The sequence below is a fragment of the Trichosporon asahii genome, assembly GCF_000293215.1.
Source record: "Trichosporon asahii var. asahii CBS 2479 unplaced genomic scaffold scaffold00056, whole genome shotgun sequence".
NCBI lineage: Eukaryota > Fungi > Basidiomycota > Tremellomycetes > Trichosporonales > Trichosporonaceae > Trichosporon > Trichosporon asahii.
Genome location: NW_014040868.1, coordinates 693,815 through 714,395, shown reverse-complemented (window position 1 = coordinate 714,395; position 20,581 = coordinate 693,815). Strand labels below are relative to the sequence as shown.

Genomic DNA, 20,581 nt, shown 5'->3' with positions numbered 1-20,581 from the left:
CAGTCGATACAAGGTTGCAGAATTGCATGCTGTGTTGAGGTACCGTAAAGAAAAAACTAATGCAAGATGAGAGAGCTCCGAATCAAGACGTGTGGTTTGTCTCCCTATGCTGTGTCCAGGCCACATTGAGTCTTGTGCTGTGCGTGCTGTAGATAGGTAGACAATTGTATAATAACTCGGGAAAGACACTCGACTAACTATAAGGTTGTTACATGGTTTAGCGGAATCGCTTGCTGCTACTGTTCTTTCAACTGCACACTCTATGATTACTGCTCGATGCTGCGACTGACGACCGAGCCTCACAGGCCCATGACAGCCGAGCATCCAGCCCAGACGAGGTCGAGCAGGCGGCGGCCATTCTCGCTGAGGCCTGTTCCGCGCCACTCCTCGTAGCCCGTCGGTCCCCACGCCGATTCTCCCTTGCAGAGGCCGAGACGGTCAAGGCCTTCGAGGACAAACTCCACACCGTTATTCTGGTTATGACAGAAGGCAATGATCGTCGGGAACTCGCGTCCCTGCTTGATGCCACCTTCGGCCAACGAGGGAGACCGGCTGCCTTCGGCGTTGCTGACGCGAGGCATGCCTTCCAGCGGAGGCGTCTGCGCGCCGACCGGCTTGCCGGTGCGCACCTGCTCGGTCCACTGCTCCAGCGCAATCACGGGGACTTCGGGCTCTGAACGCAGGTCCTCGGCGTCGGCGACCTTGGCGACAACACGGAAACCCTTGAAGGGGAGAGGCTGCAGGTTGTGGCTCTCCTTGCTCTGGCTGATCTGGTAGGGGCCGGAAGACGATTCCACTGGCGGTGACGTCGGAGGCGGGAGGGGGATGTGCTTGACATCGTGAAGGCCGCCACGGTGCTGCGAGTCACGGTGCGAGCCCCGCGGGCGGAGGAGCTTGGGTAGGCGTCCCAGCGGCGTCTGCGGTCCTTCCGCCTGTTCGTGGTGCGGCTGCTCCGGAATCTTGAACAGCGTTTGCGAAGAACCGTGATGGTTGGTGTTAGCAACATCACCTTGGCCAAAGGGCGTGAACCAGACGAGTAGGACCTGCTTCGGGCCATCGACGAAGAATGGGTTAATGAAGAGCTGCTGAGAGTTTGGGCGCGGCCGAATCTTCGACGGCGATTCGCCCTTATCCGTCTCGATGGGTATAACCATGGCGAGAGCTTCATCAGGCACTCCGCCCCACGCCTTGCCCTCCTTCCACGGCAAACCGCCGTTCTGCTCGTCTTCGATTCCAAGTCCGAGAGAGCCAAACAGCTGATCGTCGCCCCACATTTCGCCGTCGTCAGTCGTGTCGCCAAGATTTGAGAAGCTCGAGTCGGCGGAGGCGGACGCCGCGTCGCTACGGTCTGATGGAGACTGCCGCATAGGCTGCGACTGGATCTTCCCGCCGTTGTTTGAGTTCGAGCTGATCGAAAGGACCGGCTTAGCATGGCTGCTGCTATTACTGCGCTCCTTGCGCTCATCGAGGAGGTTGGAGGCCTTGAAAAGTCCCCGCTTGAACACCCCGCCGAGCCCGGACTTCTTGTGCTTGTCATCGTCCGAATCCGTTCGCTTGCCGAGGAATCGACCCTTGCCCTTCGTGTCCTCGTTGGACGAAGATGTAACAGCCAAGGGAGGGCGTGACGAAGACGACGTAGAGCTGTGCAGAGCACTGCGAGGCGATAATGGCGGCTCTGCGATCGCAGTCGCAGTCGAATCAGTCGAGTTTAGCCTTGAGGTACGCTCGGGCTCAGTCGTAAAGTCATGCCCGTTAAGCACTCCGTCCGCTCCTGTGCTTTGCCGCCTGCGAGCCGCAGCTCGAGTCAAGCGACGGGCACGACTGCTGCGGGCCTTCAGCTCATTTTGAACCGATAGCGGAAGCTTGACACCCCCGCTCTCGGCGTGCACCAGCTTGCTCGTGAGAGTATATCCAGCGTACTGCGACATGACCAGTGGCTGAGGCGCATTCGGAGGCACGACAACCCCTGGGTCTGGACGCTGGACAGGGACCTCTGGCGAACCGTGTTGAATTTCGTATTCCCGTGTGTTGGTGCGCTTGACCGACCACACTGTGCCCGACTCGACGGATACGACATCTCCGTTCGGCAGCATCTGGAACTTGCCACCCTTGTGTGACTGCCATTCGGCGCGAGGGCGCACATACTGATCCTCAGGGGGTTCGTCAACTGGGAAGACGTCACTGTTTCGGCCTCTGAGAGGTTGACGAGAGCGAACCGAGCGGAAAGTCCAATCTCCACGGCGGTCTCCGTACTCGTCGTCGAAAGCGCCGACGAATTTGGCAAACGAATCCTCTTCCTCTAGCGGCGGCTTTGATGAATAGTGCTCGTCAGATGAACCAAGACTTGGTCGCTTGCTGCTGCTGGATGCGCTGTCTCCAAGTTGGCTTCGGGAGCCGGCGAGAATGAAGTCGATATCGAATTCTGATAAGTCGACTGGTGCGGGCGGATGCAGGGACGGAGGGAGTGGAGAGGGGAGGGGTTCAGGTTCGACGTTGCGCGAGCTCAGCAGGTGGTTGGCACGGTGAAGGGCCAGTGTCGAGTGCAGCAAGCGTGGGACAGGGTCGGACAAAGGTAGCAAGGGCGGCAACGGGCGAGTCGGCGGGGCATTGGGGTCAATGCTGTCTGGGTCGTTCCAGATGTTCTGGTCATCGTAACTTTGGATGTCGTCCGCTGTTGGCGACCGTGGGGGAATGCTGACCGGCAAGCTGGGACGTCGCGCACCAACGAGGAGGTCGTCGTAGGATGGGATGGTATCGCTGGACTTGTTGCGAACGCGTTCCCATACGAGAAGACTTGTTCGCCGCGTGCTTGAGGGTGAGGAAGGACCCGCCGTGGACGGGCCTCCAAGACTCAGGCGTGCCCGTGCTCGACGCGAGTCCTCGCCGTAAGTCGCCGCGAAAAAGGCTCTTCTCTGTCTTTCAGCTTCTTGCGCCTCCGCCGCTTCGAAGGCCGTCATTGTCCGCTTGTTGGCCGATGTCAAAGTAGCGATGCGTTGTAAAGATCCAAGGGCTGTGTCGTCCCTCGATGTCATGGGGGGCCCAGAGCCGAATCTGTAACTCTCGTCGATCTGGGCCGTGTTGTCAATGCTGCCGCGATTGACAGAGGATCGAGATCCGCTACGCGGTGGTCCGCCCCAACCGCTGTACGCCAGTTGCGGCAAACTGCCCCGTCGAACCTCTGAGGGATTGGTGCCCGCCAGGCTGCTCCTCCGCTGGTGGGGGAGCACGTCGGCTGTACGTGATGAAGCTTGACCATCCGTACGAGTCGACTTGCCCATGGCAGTTGCGCGGCTTGGCGAAGGCGCGGCAAGTGTTGAAACAGACGGTGTCAACGAAGGACGTCGGGCGTTGGGGTTAAAACCTGCACTTCCGGGGGGCGCGAGGCTCGAGATGGAGGGGGTGAGAGAAGATCGTCGGCGGGACGTGCTCAAGTTGGAGGACGTTTGCGGGCGGGTGGCAGTCAGGTTTGAAGAAGCACTGGCGGTGGTTGCTACTGTTGCAACAGAATCACGTCGTGAGGAAAGTGGGCTGGCCGGGTCGCAACCCATCGAGTATCCTTGAGGGAGGAAACCCACATTGCGCATTGGCGACGAGCTCACAGACGCAGCCTCCAGGGACTGCTGAACCTGCTGAGGTGGGACAGGCGAAATGACATTGAGCCCGAGCGGGGTGAGTGACCCGCGGCGAGGATGGTGCGTGTGGATGAAGTGGGGAGGATGAGTGACGGAAATGACAGAAGGAACAGCAGGGGCAGAGGAAGGTCCCGGGAACGAGTTGCTGTTGGGGTCAGCGTCAAGCAGGCAGCTGACAAGCCTATGTAAGACATACTCTTGGTCGTCCGGAAAGCTGCCCGGCATTCCTGTTGTTTGTTCCATCGGTTGCGCCTCGTCGAGTTGCGGGCTCTGGCGCTCAGACGGTAAGCCCGCGCCAGAGATCGGAGCCTGCCCTTTCGGAGATATGGCTAGTGGATCCAACCCAGCATCCTTTGCGGACGGGGGGCTAAGCGCACCAGCAACAGCCTCGGCAGCCCCTGGTGGTGTCTCCGCGCCATGCAACCGTCGCTGATGTTGCATCTGGTACTGCTGCGCCGGTGTTGTGGGCGAAGACTGATCCGGGCAGTAGGCCGCGGGATGGTCGTCAGGTGCAGGCGGGTGAGCGACAGTCATCATGAGCGAGTGATGGCTCTCGCCGCCGGCCACACCGCGCGGACCGTCTGGTTGGGTTGAGGTGGGCGAAGGAGTGAGGAGGGGAACGATCGATGTAGCCTAACGGACGTAGTCGACCTTTGGGCTCCCAGACAATTGAATGCTCGGAGGCTTGCAAGTCGATGGTGGCCGCTAGTGCAAAGTCTACGATTGCTGAGAGGTTCTGGTAACGAGAGACCGGATGCCCTTTTCAGCGGAAGACTTGGCGACTATGCACTGGGCGTGCCTGCGATCATTGGGCGTGTATGTTGGCTGACGTTGTGTTGCGCGAAAAAGTCGACTGGAAATGTGGATGTGGGTGGTAAGGGAGTTGGTTGATGGAGAAGGTATGTGAGAAGGCACAGGGAGGCCAATGAGAGTGGGTGACCGACTGGGACCGACTGGGATCGATGTCACAGTGCTTGGCTCAGGCGGCTCAGCGGCTCAGGCGGTACCAGGCGGCTGCGAGCTGGCGAGGGCTGCGGGGTGGTGCGGCGCGTGCGGCGTGCTGGCGGAGCGGGCTGTGGTTGGATGCAGGCGATGCAGGCTCCGCGGGAGGATCTGGAGCAGCGAGTACCTGGAGTGGGCAATGGAGGATGGAGGGCGATGGAGCCAGGCGATAAGTGAATACGCTTTTGAAAAGTGATGAGGGTCGAGGGTCCAGTTGTAGGACCTGGGTGCTGAACCTGGTGTGGAGGCGCGGAGGCGTAGGGGTGAGGGACGAGGGACTGAATGTATTCGAGGCCGGAGGATGGACAGTGTGGGCCAGAAAGCGTGAGCGTCGGCGGCCTGGCGGTGCGGTACGGTGCTCGCGTCGAGCCAGGCTGGTCAGGCTGCTCAAGTTGCCCTGGGATCACAGGGACGATGGGGTCGAAAAGGCTGTTCGCGCGTGTGGTTGGACGACAGGTTCGCGATGGCGTCGATGTAGATCCCGACGATGGACCTATCGCCAACCAGCCAGACAGGCAGGCGGGTCAGGAGGACAGCGACCAGGCGGATCAGGTGGACGAGGCAGGCCGACGGACAGCCGAATGCTTGAGCGGAGAAAAGCTGGAGCGAGATTCAGTGGGTAGGGCGGAACAGAGTAGTAGTGTAATGGCGAATGGATGGATGTTCAGAGGATGGATATTTCGAATGATGGATGATGCAAGTGGAGTGCGGGTCGGCGCGGGTCGGGTGCTGCGTGACGAGGACAGGATGCTGGGATACGAGAATGTTGGCCTTGCTGGGAGGCACACACGGCTGCAAACGACGGCAGTAGTGGATGAACGGCTGAGCTGGATGAGCGGGGCAAGAATAGAGTCGACGCCGTGCTGGATTGATGGCCGCTTGGCTCGGCTCCCAGTGAACAGCGGGCTGTGTGCAGCGGCGCAGCGGGCAGCAGCCACCTGGCGTTGGCGTGCAGGCGCACATCCCGCAGAGTTCAGACTCTGGCACCTTAGGAGTCACCCTCCCACTCTCTCACCCTTCGATTCCGACCCCACTCATCCACTCATCTTGGCCACTGGGACTCTGACCTGTAGGCGCAACTCGCTGCTTGCAGCCGCCGCCGAGCCGAGCCGAGCCATCCAAACTTTGATTCTTCGGCCGGCGCCTCGTCCTCTCTCCTGATCTCCTAGCTCTCCTGCGCTCACACACCTCCACCATCCCGCGCCCTGCGTAAGTGCGGCTCACCCGGACACCCATCCTGCGCTGTGGGCATGGTTGCGCTATTGTTCGTGCCAGGCTGAGGCTGAAGCAGTCCGGGCGGGCCGGGCATGCAGATCTTCCTCATTCGTCGATCCGATCTGCGGCTTCTGTCTCTCATTCCACCGCACCTCGCCCTATGGCACGCACGCACAGTCCTCTGCCCTTGGTGCCCGCTCTCTCACTGATAGCGTCGCTCTCACGACTGGACACGGTCGGGATGACGCTGCCGCACTACGGAACAAGCTCAAGTGGATAAGGCTTGACACGTTAGGCACCGTAAAAGCTGGTATGGCCGAATACGGCAGCAGCTGCAGGAGTGCGTACCTGACCTGGACATACGTGCCTGACGCTTAGCCACCTCTCCTCTGCTGTAATGGTGTTGCGCTTAATAGGCTCCCACCGCGTATACCATCTCCGGCAGAGACGCCCATGTGGATAAGTTACCGATGCTGGGTAGCCGCATCAACAAATCCACCATGTGCAGGCTGTCGATATGACATGATCAGTCATACGAGCATCATTGTTCCGGCTAGACTAGTGCATAATCTGCAACGGCATCATCACGTCTCTGCCATGTTCTCCGATCTCAGTTCGTCAAACTCTGTCGTATTCATCGACGCCCAGCGAAGCCTGATGAGCTGCACATGTCTTGACGTTGCCATGAGCGAGGTATAAGCTCTCGATCTCATCATCCCCTGTCAACGCGTCCGCATTGTGCACCTTGCTCGCGCTAGAACCGGTTCTGCTGCCTTCAGGTGCACTCGATAGCTCTGCGCACCAACATGTCCACAGCCAGACCCTGCGCTAGGTAGCATTCCGCTCATGCTGGTCGGGCTCTATAAGCGATGAGCCAGCGGGACCGGAGCCGAGCACTCCGGAGCAGCAATGCACAGCAGCCCGCGCTGCCCAGCGCCAATCATGCCAGCCGCACAGGTCAACATGGTAAACAGCGGCATGGCATGGCGTGGCAGCATGTGGACCACATGTCTCGATATATCGCATCTCTCCATCGCTCGATGATGCGCAGGTACACTCCATCCTTGCCGGCCAGCGGCAAGCGACCTCGGTGGTGCGAACTAAACTTCCGGCAATTCATCCGATCTGCAGACTGTGGGTTCATGAGCATTGCTGCACGCCAGTCAGACACTTGTTCAATTCTCCACTCGCGGTCGCGCAGAATACGGCTGAACCATGCCGTACATCGTGCTTGACCATCGGTCTCTTCACCGCAGGCCCCACCTCCTCTGCAGGTCGTATCGAAGGAGACGATGCCAGATTGAGGAGGCCGTCCTCTCCTTGGCCATTGACAAGTGTCCTGCTTCGATGCCCCTCCCTTCATGATCAGAACTGTCCCCGAGTGCAGGGTTCCGAAAGCTGTGTGAAGAACCCAAAGGAAGCCAGGACGTCTCACCCCAGTGCAGCCTGTGCGCGAATCACAGCGCTCGCTTGTCCGGGCTCGTTCGTGTCGCCGGCGGCATCTGGATCAACGGCAACCGCGGACCGGCGTCTGTGGCATGCCCTACAGCAGGAGCCGGAAGCCAAAGCTGACACGCCAGGAGCGCCGGCCCGGTCAGCCCTGCAACCCTACCACGCACGCCGGATGCTGCGCTTTCTTCCTGCACTGGACGACAATGGGGAGGGGAGAGGCCGGATCAGGTCCCAACCCCTGCGGCCCGGCCCCTAGCGTCGCGACGCGTCTAGTCACCTGTTTGCATAAGTTTGGAGTCAGCACTGCTTTCGCGAGGAAAATTGGAACGTTGTGATGGAGTTGCATCGGAAGCGAAGTGGTCGTAGGCAGCGGATGCTTTTGGTCAACGTCAGCCTTTGACGGCCCCAATCCATCACAGGTCCCACACACAAGGCCTCTTCTGTCTTGACATCACTTAGTCTCCCGCACAGATGCTCTGATCACAACTCCACATTCATCGCAAAGTCAGCACTGCCGGCCCAATTCCAGCGCCCACCAAGCGCCCTGGCACGGTAGCTCGGAACATTCTCGGGCACTTTCAGAGCTCGGTCTGTTCGGCGCTTCACCTTACGTCATATCAGCTAGTCACTCGGAACGTGTTCGCTGACCTTCGCAACGTCTTCTTCGCCATTCACCCATCCCTCACCTTCACTGACAGACCCACTCACACATCCAAGATGTCCTACAAGATCCTTGTCGGCGTATACGGCGATACAATCAGCACTCTCGAGTTCAACCCGGCTGCCAAATCGCTCAAAGTCATCAAGGAAAGCGACGTCAGCCCAAACCCTTCCTGGATCGCCGAAGGGAAGGGCGGACTGTACAGCATCTCGGAGGATGAGAAGGGACTCGTCACCCGGATTGAGCTGAACGGTGATGCTGTGAAGGAGACGAGCGCGAAGGAGACGGGCGGCGGTCCTGCTCACGTCCTCGTTACCAGCAAGGGCGACGTTGTTGTTTCGAACGTAAGTTACTTTTGGCCTTCCTCGGCTGTCTTCCTCCATTCAAACTTATTCATTTGTCCCCTGCGGCTTACAGTTGTGTTGACTGGGTGGGAGTAAACTGACCGCAGTACGTTGGCGGCAGCGTATTCTGGAACGACAAGCTTGTCCCTCTTCCCTATGCTTACCAGGGTAAGGAAGCGCCGAACCCGGAGCGACAGAACTCGTCGCACGCTCACCACGCCTTGGAGCACGACGGCCGTATCTTCGTCTGCGATCTTGGCAGCGACAAGGTGTGGATCCTGGAGGACGGCGAAATCAAGGATGCCGTGACGCTCACCCCTGGAAGCGGCCCGCGACACGCCGTAGTGCACAGTAAGCTCGCTGTAACCTTCCCAGCTGACAACAGACGACGTGCTCTACGTCCTCGGAGAGCTGGACGGCAATGTGTACTCGACGCCTGTGCCTAAGCCCTCGAGCGGCGGGGACAAAATGTTGTTGCCCGTGAACGCGGTATCGTACATCCCGCCTTGCGTTGAGAAGCATTCGCACCACGCAAGGGAGATGCTCGGCGCCGAGCTCCTTTTCCACAACGGAGCCCTCCTTGCGAGCAACAGGCTCATGCTGCACAAGCCAATCAAGGACCGCGGCGACGCCATCGCCGTCATCCCCCTCGGCGCCAAGGGTGAGCTGCAGCAGCCGAGCTGGATCCGCACCAACGCATGCTGCATTCGCGGCCTGTCCGTCAGCCCTTGTGGCAAGTACGCAGCTGTCGGCGGGCAGTGCAACGGTCTCGTTGAGATCTATGCCACGGGGGAGAAGTGGGAGAAGGTCGCGCATGCTAGTGTCAGGACGCCTGTTGCGTTCCTCTGGCTCTGAGCGAGTGCCACGAGCAGGCTGAGTTCAGCAGCGATAGTAGATACAAAATGCATAATATGTACACACGCGGACAATGGACAACTCTGATAAACGGTGACAACTCCATAACCTAGCGCCGCCTCCGTTCAAAAGCAACAACAGCATGCTGCGGCACGCACGCCATGACTCTCACAACGCGCACATTCGGGAGCAGCGTCTTGTTCAGCGGGCACGCCGTCGCGGCAGCAGCGCCGATGGGACCGCCAATCGGACCGCCAAGCACGCCAGGCGTACGAACAGTGGTAGGCGGGGACCAGCACCGACAGTCCGGCACAGACTCGACGGTAAGATATCGCGTGAAAGCGAGTAGGGCGCGTTTCCGCTCGTCGCTGGCTGGGTTGGGATATCTGCGTTTCGGGGGACCATTCGTGGGCCCAGTGTCGTGGGGAGCGCAGGGGCATCCGCACCTTGCACTCGTCTCCGGGCCGTCTGCGTCCTTTGCGGTTTCTCCTGGCCCACTCGATAGTGTCTGCGATGCCGTCGGCGTCACCGGACACCGCCCCCGCACGGGTGACGACGGCGGCGTGACAGCCGCGCAATCACAAGCCCCCCGATCCAGCCCCCTAAGCACGCCCGCCAGATTACCGCTGCTCACCCGCAGCTCGGCGTACAGCTTCTTCCCCGCTAGCGCGTAGCAGGCGCTGCTGACGGACATGAGTGCGGCGAGGGTGCGTTTCTGCCGAGCGGGGATGTGGGCGATCACGAGCGCGAGGAGTTCGGGTGGGAGGCGCATCGTCGCTGGCGGCTTGAGGACCGAAGTACGGGACAGGGCTGGAGTTAATGGCCAAGGAAGGCTAGGCTGACGAGCTTATGCTACCGGATCTGCGCAGACTGATGGTAGGTGGACGGGCCCGAGGCGCAGACGACGTCGAGATTGGGCAACAGCGTCGACGCCGGCGGAGAGATGCCTAGCTCGGAAGGGGTGGTGGAGCAGCGCCGAGCCGTAGTGAGCGGACAGGAGTGCTGGAACCAGTCCGGCGCCGCCCCACGATCGGCGCCGGCTGTCGAGTACAGAGGGAAGCGAACAGCCCGGGTCTGGGCGTCGATAGCGTCGGTGGGTTGGTCAGCTCGGAGATCGCCGCTGGCCGCTGGCTTTGGGGATGTTGTGCCGTTCGTGAGCGTCGGTGGTGAGCGCCGTTCTCGCAGTGTTGAGGTGGGCAGTCGAGTGGTGAGCTGGTGAGAAGAGCGAAGGCAAGTGACGATCGTGCGAAGCTTTGAGGCTGGGCGTTATCCGTTGCGCCATCTGGCATCTGGGCGCCTGGACAAGCTCACGTCGTATCGGCCTCATCGGGCTTCTCTCGGGCGCACAGACTCGGCCTGCGCTTCAGCCTGGCGAGAATCGCGGGCGTACCTTATACCTTCCTCGCTCGCATGACTGCATATCTGCATACTGTTTGCCATGCGCTACTGCTAAATGTCCATGAAGCTGAAGTGGAGGCCGAAGATGAGCTCGTTCCCTGTCATGTTCATGTGCGTGACGGCGTCCGTGTGTTGCGCTGACCTCGGCATCCATGTTCCCAGGCAAGGTCAACATCTAATCTGATCAAGTCTTGCTGACAAACTGCGGATGTCGGACCGCAAATGACAGCTCTTGCCGACTGGATTGATCCAGACCGCCTGCAACTCCCCTTTGGTGCTGACTGCAGCTGACTGCTGACTGGTTGAGCGCATGTGCAGACCAGAGGAAGACGGGTGCAGTCCGAAACGTCGTTCAGGAGTCAGCGAATAGGACGGAATTCCCGAGGTTAAACAGCGCGCGAATTGCACAATTGCAATGTGCGCTTGAGTGTGCCTTGCACGCTGGCTTCATGAGAGCGGTGCAGCTGGCGCGGGCTGGCGCGCAGGGAGGAAGACGCACGCAAGCTTCGTTGGCTTTGTTTGTGTGCCTCAGCCATCCAGCCAGCCGGAGAGGAGGGCTCACACATCCGGCCTTCCCGGGCCTTCCCTAGAAGCGACATGTTCTTATGACCGAGACTTCTATGCATGTGGTGTGGACGAGGTGGGAGGCATCGAACTCCGCGAACTGGACGGTCAGAGATGCACGCGTCGGATACGTCCTGCGGAAGACGCTGGTCCGCTCGCTGGGAGCAGACGGGGAAGGGAAGGTGCATCGCTTTCGCGGGTGTACGACGGAGAGGAGTGGGAGGACTGGAGCAATGGTGTGCTCGTTTTGTGCTAGTTCGAGCCCCCGCGAGCCCCGTTGCCCCTCTTGTATCATCGCGGAAACAGCACCTCAGGAGAGTCCCAGGACAGAGCCAGGAGCCTCAGGGGCTAATCCGGCAGGGTGAAGGTGGAGGGCCAGAGGCTAGAGGCTGAAGCCTGGCTGGCTCTGCACCGCAAACCTGAGCTGACTGGACTGCTTGGTTGCTGGCGTGGTGGGATGGCTTCAGGCCACCAGGTGTTAGGCATCAGGATTCCGACACCCGGCGGGGGGTGAATAGGATACAGCGAAGGAGACAGCAAAGGAGAAGAACACCAACGGTCGCGTCCAGACTGCAGGGCGACAGGGCATGGCAAGGGACCGGGGGTCCAACAAAGCCCCGCTCTGGGATGGCTGCTCGCCAGCTGGGCAGGCTGGCTGAGACCATGTCGACAGGAACGGTGCTAATCCAGGTCCACCCAGGTCCAGTCGACACACCAGACGACCCGTACCCCGTACCCCGTACGGCCTCAAGGTACACTCTGCACCGCACCGCACGCCGCACGCCCAGCACACGGCACACGGCCACCACAGCGCTGCACTGCATTCATTGCTACACTATCACACACTCTCACCACTCTACTCTCACTGCTCATTGTCGACATCTCCGACCCCACCGTCCTTCCCTTGCACTCTTTCTCGACACACAGACCTCCCCGCCGCCGCAGCCCATCTTCTACCGCCCCCCGGCCCCTGATCGCCCGCTGCAATCGTTCCGACGCGTTCTCCATCCGCCGTCCAACTCCCGCCTCCCCAGTCCACCGGCGACTGGGCGAGTCACCACTCATCGCCCGACTCTCGCGACACACATACACACACCACACACCTCTTGCATCCCTCTGACCCGAACTCCACACACCGATTGTCTTCGCCGACACCTTCGGGTTGTCCGTTCTCAGCTCGCAAACCCCACAACTGTCTCCTGACCTGACTGAACCCTTGATCTCCAGGCCATCCCTCCGTCTTCCTCGCTCTTGCTCTTCCCTCCAACCACTCGACATCCTGCGCTTGCATCGCTCTCCTCTCGGCTCTGCGTCTTCCGTCTTTGTCTTCCTTCGTCATCATCGCGTCGACTGCACCACTTCGGGCTAAAGAGGGCTGGCTCAGCCACTTCACTGTGCCCCTCTTCAGCCTCAGTTAAGGACAATGGACCAAGACCGGCGCCGCAATGGCAGTACTCCTGACATCTTGCCGATGCCGGGTGCGTACGTGTCAGGAGAGGCGCCGCCGTCACCGGGCTCGTCCTCGTCGTCGCAGAATCGGGAGCCGATGATGTCGCTCGACGTGCCCCCTAGCGATCACGCCGACCGGACGCTTTCGCGGGAGCAGGCGTGCGGGCTCTCCATCTCCCTCTCGACGGGCACGAACGACTCGACGTCGACTCGATTACGAACTCCGACGACGCCGATTCTGACGTTGACGTCGGACTCGGGATACTCCGACTCGCCAGTGACCTTCCTCCCGCAGCAGTCGGTCGCCGGCTGGGTCAACTCGCACAAGTCCTTTAAGCCGTTTCCACCAGAATCGTACCAGACGGGACCCGGAGAGCCATCCTCATCCGCAAACACGATAGAGGGCTCTGTTCCGAAACGGCGGCCGAGCCCGCTCAACCTGAAGAAGAAGGAGTTGATCGAGGATGAAGCGGCCCCGTTGACGGGAATGTCTGCTGGAAGTGGTACGTTGTTTCATCGCCCTCCCGCTGCGTATGAGTGTATGTGTGTACGCTAACTGCGTCCACAGCATGCAGCACCACTAGCACGGAACTGCTCGAGTTACGCCAGTCCATGCAGAAGAACCTGAAGGAGCGACCCATTCCGTTGGAAAACATGGACTGGGAATCAGACAAGGGATCTGCACCGCCATCTCCGTCCCACAACAATACGGTCATCGGCCCGGATGAGACAATCGCGCTTGCGTCCTCGTCTTCTAGTTTGCTCATCATCGACACACGACCACTTGACGACTTTCTCGTCGCTCATCTCCCGCGGACAGCACACGTCTCCATCCCGTCTCTCATCTTCAACCGACTACGGAAACACCTCTCAGCGAACAAGCCCATCAGCTGGGCGTCCGTCGGGTCCTTCGTTTCGACACCAGCTGGTCGACGGGAGTGGGACAGTGCCGACATTGACTCGCAGATGGACGTCGTCGTGGTCGGTACAGACGGTGAAGACGTCGACAAGCCTCGGATATTGGTCGACGTGCTGACCCCGCTGGTGAGGGAGGGACGAGTGCGGATGCTGGATGGCGGTTGGAGGTCCATCGCGGACCAGGCTCAGGCGGCGAACATGACGGTTTCGTCAGACCCAGAGGAGGCAGCTGAACCGTTACCGTCACCTGGACCTCCTACCGGCGTCGCCCCACCAGCTAGCAATTCTGCGCCGTCGACGTTGCTCATTCCTCCATCATCAGCAAACGCCCCCGCCCCAAGTCAAACGGGGATACCGAATCCTTCCATGTCTCTGAGCCCCATCGGGAGGAACCTCCCGAGCTTGACACTGGATACAGGGATGAAGTCACCGCGGCCACCGAAGCTGTGTATCAACCTCGACCGGACTGCGATGAGCGCGACGTTACCCAAGCGGGCGAAGCCATCGCGCGGGTCCCGACCAAAGCTGTCCACCTTGACAATAAACGTCGGGGACTCGAACAAGCTCGGGGTCGGTGGAGGTCCCCACAGCGCCTTCCCCTCCGGCGGTAGCGGCAGTGGCTTCCTCAGTGCCCGATCGAACCGGAGCATGGGGGACCAGCAGACGCCCCTGACGAGTTCGCTTCAGCCACCTGTGGGCTCACCGTGGACGGGAGTGTCCACCTCATCCGCCGGGTCGTCTTCGTACGGCACACCTCTCTCTGGCGGCACAATTGGAGTGGGGATGACGCCGTCTGTGCTGCCGCCAGCGCCCAAGTCGCCAGCACCGCTCGAGGTGTCTACCATCCTTCCCTCGTTCCTGTTCCTCGGACCTGAGATCACGACCCGAAAAGATGTGGACGCTCTGTTATCTTTAGGCATCCGGCGAATTCTGAATGTGGCGTTTGAGTGCGACGACGATGAAGGCTTAGGGCTGAAGACGTCGTTCGAGCGATACTACCGGATACCGATGAAGGACAGTGTGGAGGCGTCGGGCGTCGGGCAAGGCATCAAGGATGCGATCAACATCCTGGACGACGCCCGTCTGCACTCTGCGCCAGTGTACGTGCACTGCAAGGCGGGCAAGTCGCGAAGTGTGACGGTCGTGCTGGCGTACCTGATCCATGCGAACGCATGGACCCTCAAGACGTCGTATGCCTACGTCGCCGAGCGACGGCATGGGATCAGTCCCAACATCGGCTTTGTCGCTGAGCTCATACTATTTGAGGAGCAGGAGCTCGGTCGCAAGGCGACCGTAACAGCGGCGGAGAAGAAAGACGACATCGTCGCGCGCGAGCCCCGTCTCGGGCCGCGGTACACGCGCGAGTCGCTCCCACCAGAGTGGGCGATGAATTATGGCGCCGCGCTCGTCGAGCCCGTCGTGGAAGAACCAGAGGGCACGCCCGAGGCACGACATCGCCGGCCGAGCACGGCCGCCGGCGCCGAGATCGAGGTGCGCAAGAACGGCCAGTGGGTGCACCACCGCCGTCCCCCCGTCGACAAGGACACGCTGCAGCCCGGCCGCCGGGTCAGCAAGGCCGGTCTCGAGAGTATGGCAATCTGCCAGCTCCGCCCAGCGACGCCTCAGAATGAGGACCTCGTGCCACAGTATTAATCCCCTGCACTTCCGGCCGAGGCCGCGAGTGAGCCGCGGGCCGCCGACCGCGAACTGTGCAGTAGCATATCAGTACAGTAGGGTTCTCCATGTTATTCTTTCCTTGTTGTCTAGGTGTGGCGCATTTGGGCGACGATAGTAACGGCTGACGTGCTTGACCAACGTGCGCAAAGTTTACTGTATGGCTAATGACAGCTCAGCTCAGCCTGCTCTACCAAAGTGTGAACCAGATGTGAGCAAGACAGGGCGATCCGCGGAAGGCCAACAGTCTTTGCAAGCATCTTGCTTGACGTCGGTGCGTCCCCTGCTCGAGTTGAGGTGCCGTGCACCCCAAACGCGAGCACAGAATCCCCTTTATCGCCAGCGGAAGGTGACAGCCCGTTCGCCGTGGCGCACGACTGAAGTTCCGAGCACGGGCTGAAGGTAGCGCCACTGCCACCAGGACTCGACATCAGCACGTTGGGATCCGTCTCGCGGGCGAAAAAGCGAAGTGAGTACACGTGAACGGCACTAAGCACCGAGTCATGGTGCAGACCGAGCTGTGCATATGCTCCTGTGCACGGCTCCTGTGCACGGATGCGAGTGGGTCGGCGGACTGCCTGTACGCCGCTGTAAGTGACGCGACGGCACACTGTGGCCAGTTTGTCCAGTGAACCGAGTCGGACGAGCTGAGGGCACGACCGGGGAAGTGGCTGTGGGTGCTGCAATTGTCGGTACACGCCAGTCGTCGTGCACGGTCGGGCAGTGGTGGATGGTGTCGTGTGACCATGCGGACGACGAGCGGGAAAAGTATGAGGAAATTGTGACCTGTGTAGTGACAGAGTAGCTGCTGGACAAGGCTGGAAGTCGAAGTGGAAGCTGGATTCACCAGATTACAGAAGATGACCCGACTTCGAAGGGAGTTTGTTTCGCTGTCAACTGCTGCACTGCGCTACTCGCGGCTCCTTGTCAGCTTTGCCCAATGGCCTGAGGGACGAGCAAGAGGACGCGCGGACCTGTCGTCAGTGGTCGTGAGTGTCTTGTTTGTCTCCAGCAGAAGGAACAGAAGGGCTGCGCGGAGGACGGTAAGCGGACAGACGAGCTACCGCTTTTGCAAAAGGCGATCTCTGCTTATCTCTGAAGAAGAGAGGCTCGGCCAGCCGCCTCTTTGCCCGGACGTGGCGGTTTAGACGTCAGCAGACGAAGGTATCGACCTGTAGTCAGGATTGATGAGGTGCTTGGGTATCTAGTTTTCGTCGAGTGTCGCTCCGGGCTGCGCTTGGGCACATGCTTTGGGCATATGAACGAAATGGGAATAATCTCGCTCTGGGAACGCACGACACGGGCTCTCCTTTCAGAGAGACATGTCGGCGAGCTTCGCGAACCTGCGGGACAGGTAATCCGCAGGTAAACCGCTTCTCGAGCGCCGGCGCACACCGAGGGTTGTCAGCTGATCGGCAATGGAACAAAGCGACTTTTTGACAACGGTGTACTCGAAGCTGAGCGCTGGCAGACAGAGCGAAGGACATTCTGACAAAGCACAACAAGATATCGTGCACATCAAGCGAGCTTGCACGTGCGTCATCTCGACAGACAATGAGATCTCGCGGCGACCGCTCCGCGGCGGACTATCGGCTGTCGGGACACGCATGCCCGCCGCTTCTCGCGGCGCCGTTCTTCGGCTCCGTCAGCTACCCTACAGACGTCTGCCGACTTTCCCCTTCACCGACAGCCGCGCCGAAGGTCCGGGGGCCAGCTTGGGGCGCCAGGGGTCTTTATGAACCTCCCGAGCTTGACACTGGATACAGGGATGAAGTCACCGCGGCCACCGAAGCTGTGTATCAACCTCGACCGGACTGCGATGAGCGCGACGTTACCCAAGCGGGCGAAGCCATCGCGCGGGTCCCGACCAAAGCTGTCCACCTTGACAATAAACGTCGGGGACTCGAACAAGCTCGGGGTCGGTGGAGGTCCCCACAGCGCCTTCCCCTCCGGCGGTAGCGGCAGTGGCTTCCTCAGTGCCCGATCGAACCGGAGCATGGGGGACCAGCAGACGCCCCTGACGAGTTCGCTTCAGCCACCTGTGGGCTCACCGTGGACGGGAGTGTCCACCTCATCCGCCGGGTCGTCTTCGTACGGCACACCTCTCTCTGGCGGCACAATTGGAGTGGGGATGACGCCGTCTGTGCTGCCGCCAGCGCCCAAGTCGCCAGCACCGCTCGAGGTGTCTACCATCCTTCCCTCGTTCCTGTTCCTCGGACCTGAGATCACGACCCGAAAAGATGTGGACGCTCTGTTATCTGACCTCGGCATCCATGTTCCCAGGCAAGGTCAACATCTAATCTGATCAAGTCTTGCTGACAAACTGCGGATGTCGGACCGCAAATGACAGCTCTTGCCGACTGGATTGATCCAGACCGCCTGCAACTCCCCTTTGGTGCTGACTGCAGCTGACTGCTGACTGGTTGAGCGCATGTGCAGACCAGAGGAAGACGGGTGCAGTCCGAAACGTCGTTCAGGAGTCAGCGAATAGGACGGAATTCCCGAGGTTAAACAGCGCGCGAATTGCACAATTGCAATGTGCGCTTGAGTGTGCCTTGCACGCTGGCTTCATGAGAGCGGTGCAGCTGGCGCGGGCTGGCGCGCAGGGAGGAAGACGCACGCAAGCTTCGTTGGCTTTGTTTGTGTGCCTCAGCCATCCAGCCAGCCGGAGAGGAGGGCTCACACATCCGGCCTTCCCGGGCCTTCCCTAGAAGCGACATGTTCTTATGACCGAGACTTCTATGCATGTGGTGTGGACGAGGTGGGAGGCATCGAACTCCGCGAACTGGACGGTCAGAGATGCACGCGTCGGATACGTCCTGCGGAAGACGCTGGTCCGCTCGCTGGGAGCAGACGGGGAAGGGAAGGTGCATCGCTTTCGCGGGTGTACGACGGAGAGGAGTGGGAGGACTGGAGCAATGGTGTGCTCGTTTTGTGCTAGTTCGAGCCCCCGCGAGCCCCGTTGCCCCTCTTGTATCATCGCGGAAACAGCACCTCAGGAGAGTCCCAGGACAGAGCCAGGAGCCTCAGGGGCTAATCCGGCAGGGTGAAGGTGGAGGGCCAGAGGCTAGAGGCTGAAGCCTGGCTGGCTCTGCACCGCAAACCTGAGCTGACTGGACTGCTTGGTTGCTGGCGTGGTGGGATGGCTTCAGGCCACCAGGTGTTAGGCATCAGGATTCCGACACCCGGCGGGGGGTGAATAGGATACAGCGAAGGAGACAGCAAAGGAGAAGAACACCAACGGTCGCGTCCAGACTGCAGGGCGACAGGGCATGGCAAGGGACCGGGGGTCCAACAAAGCCCCGCTCTGGGATGGCTGCTCGCCAGCTGGGCAGGCTGGCTGAGACCATGTCGACAGGAACGGTGCTAATCCAGGTCCACCCAGGTCCAGTCGACACACCAGACGACCCGTACCCCGTACCCCGTACGGCCTCAAGGTACACTCTGCACCGCACCGCACGCCGCACGCCCAGCACACGGCACACGGCCACCACAGCGCTGCACTGCATTCATTGCTACACTATCACACTGAGCTGCAGCAGCCGAGCTGGATCCGCACCAACGCATGCCGCCGCGCCGCCGCGCCGCGGATGGCGCCTACTTCGGCGTCACAGGTGCTCCTGCCACCGCGCCAAGTTGTGGATCGGCTTTGCCATGAACCAACCCAGTCGCTGAGGCAGGTGGACGTACGTATTGTCTTTTGGGTCTGCAGGTCTGGAAAGGGATCGACTTCGCCGAGCAGCGCCGGCCCTCCCCGGCCCGGCCGCCCAAGGTACGCGGATCAACCAATGGATCGGAGGGTGGCAGGGCACTGCTGCACGCCCGGACTGGATAAACTCAGAACTCGGTGACCAGACTCGCCCAGGCCATTCCAGAGTTGACTGCCCGGCGCTCGTGCTGTCCAGGCTACCCGGCCCACACCTCCTAGGGACGACCAGGGATGACGATAGCGGATATCCGTAAACGCCGTGACGAGAAGCTGTCTCAGGCTGTGACACGGAGCGAAGAGCGTTCCACTACTCCAAGAAATTGGGACCAGAGGGACCGGAGGATATAGCGGGGAAAACAGCTCATGTCGGTATGCAAGTGTCGGTTAATCGGTCGATCGTACGTTCTGCTCGCGCCTACGGTGCCAGCGAGCCCCCGAAGTCGGACATGTCCCCGCCCGAGAGCCCGAGCGGGTCGAGCGGTGCCCGCCTGTCGCTGCGCATGGTAAACCCTGACACGGCGACCCGAGGTGCAGTGGAAACGATTGCACCTGACCGTAAGGGTTTGGTAACAGTCAAGGAAGAACAGAGCTCATGGAACGCGGGTAACTGTCTTAGAGCGTCAAGATCCAGGGCTGTATACAGACGGACACTTTCAGATGCTGCATCTGCTAGTGAGATGGCACCTGGTGCGCCTGTTGGATCAAGAGCTGGAGCAGTGCGCCTTCCCTGTCAGTGGAGCAACCATCTCAAGAAGTGGGCGTCACTGCTGCGGTTACAGCTCAGGAGCTCTGAGCGTCGCACTATGGCACGATGGTCTTGCTCAGCGTTTGTGCCTTGTACATGTCCTGCGACACCAGCTGGCAGGCACGAAGTAGATGCACATAGATGCCGTCGCCAGCGCCATCAGTTATGGCCTCGATGGATAGATACTTCGAGGACAAGGGAGGACAAGGGCCGGGCAAGGGCAAGGAGTTGTTCGGTTTGATCGATGCTAAGGGATGACCACGTCTGGAATCACAAATGTCTTGCCCCATGGTCATCTGCAGGGATAGAGCCCTGGACACAGACGCCGTCATCGCTCTCCGACTTGTCCATGATATCCACGCTATTGTCTCACCCCTCTCGCGTGTGCAGGGAGTACCCCTTTCTCGCCGTCACGGACGGCCCTGTGTCGCCTTGATCCTGTCGTATGGGCCCGGCGACTAACCCCCTTCCGGCCACATCGAACAGCAGTAGGCTGGAAAGGGTGAATAGCCAGATCAGTTGCTGTAAAACACCTGCAAGAGACTATCTATGTGCATTCTGTAGAGGTGGAACGCGCACCAGCTACGCTGGTTGAGGGTGTTTGCCAGTGGGACTCCACGAGAGTTTCACTTAGCCGTGAGTACGTCACGAAACCAGAGCTCCGCCCCGACGCCGTTGGACGGATCGGCCGATGCTAGTGGCTCTGATGACCAGGATCCAAGTGTTAGTTATCTTCCCAATAACCTTCATTGGACGTCCATCGAAGGGTCGTCAGAGCATGCGAGAGGGGCCGCAGTAGCGCAACAGGGGCAGGACCATGTCACTCTGATGTTGCGATGGTCAGGAAGCGTTGTTTCAGAGACCACCCTTGTTCAGCTTGGGGAGCCGTTGCTGCCCTCGTCCTCTTGAGACCGTCTGCCTGACAACATCGTAGCGGGTTGATCAAGACCTGGTATTGTCCTC

At 60.3% G+C, this 20,581-nt stretch overlaps 5 protein-coding genes across 5 annotated transcripts; 4 read left to right on the top strand and 1 right to left on the bottom strand.

Annotated features, from left to right (window-relative positions):
- Positions 1 to 299: 299 nt before the first annotated feature.
- A1Q1_03550 (uncharacterized protein) lies at positions 300 to 4,166 on the bottom strand (the record flags this gene model as incomplete). The annotated part of the gene is made up of 1 exon (XM_014323348.1): positions 300 to 4,166. The coding sequence occupies one exon, from the start codon at positions 4,164 to 4,166 to the stop codon at positions 300 to 302; it is 3,867 nt and encodes a 1,288-aa protein (XP_014178823.1).
- An 882-nt stretch (positions 4,167 to 5,048) lies between these two features.
- On the top strand, positions 5,049 to 6,227 carry A1Q1_03549 (uncharacterized protein; the record flags this gene model as incomplete). The annotated part of the gene is made up of 3 exons (XM_014323347.1): positions 5,049 to 5,249; positions 5,627 to 5,703; positions 6,062 to 6,227. The coding sequence occupies 3 exons, from the start codon at positions 5,049 to 5,051 to the stop codon at positions 6,225 to 6,227; spliced, it is 444 nt and encodes a 147-aa protein (XP_014178822.1).
- Positions 6,228 to 8,018: 1,791 nt separating this feature from the next.
- Positions 8,019 to 9,161, top strand: A1Q1_03548 (uncharacterized protein; the record flags this gene model as incomplete). Its single annotated transcript, XM_014323346.1, has 3 exons — positions 8,019 to 8,306; positions 8,414 to 8,657; positions 8,716 to 9,161. The coding sequence occupies 3 exons, from the start codon at positions 8,019 to 8,021 to the stop codon at positions 9,159 to 9,161; spliced, it is 978 nt and encodes a 325-aa protein (XP_014178821.1).
- A 3,385-nt stretch (positions 9,162 to 12,546) lies between these two features.
- A1Q1_03547 (uncharacterized protein) lies at positions 12,547 to 15,143 on the top strand (the record flags this gene model as incomplete). The annotated part of the gene is made up of 2 exons (XM_014323345.1): positions 12,547 to 13,075; positions 13,141 to 15,143. The coding sequence occupies 2 exons, from the start codon at positions 12,547 to 12,549 to the stop codon at positions 15,141 to 15,143; spliced, it is 2,532 nt and encodes an 843-aa protein (XP_014178820.1).
- Positions 15,144 to 17,160: 2,017 nt separating this feature from the next.
- Positions 17,161 to 17,469, top strand: A1Q1_03546 (uncharacterized protein; the record flags this gene model as incomplete). The annotated part of the gene is made up of 1 exon (XM_014323344.1): positions 17,161 to 17,469. One exon carries the CDS (start codon positions 17,161 to 17,163, stop codon positions 17,467 to 17,469), a length of 309 nt encoding a protein of 102 aa, XP_014178819.1.
- Between the last annotated feature and the right edge of the window lie 3,112 nt (positions 17,470 to 20,581).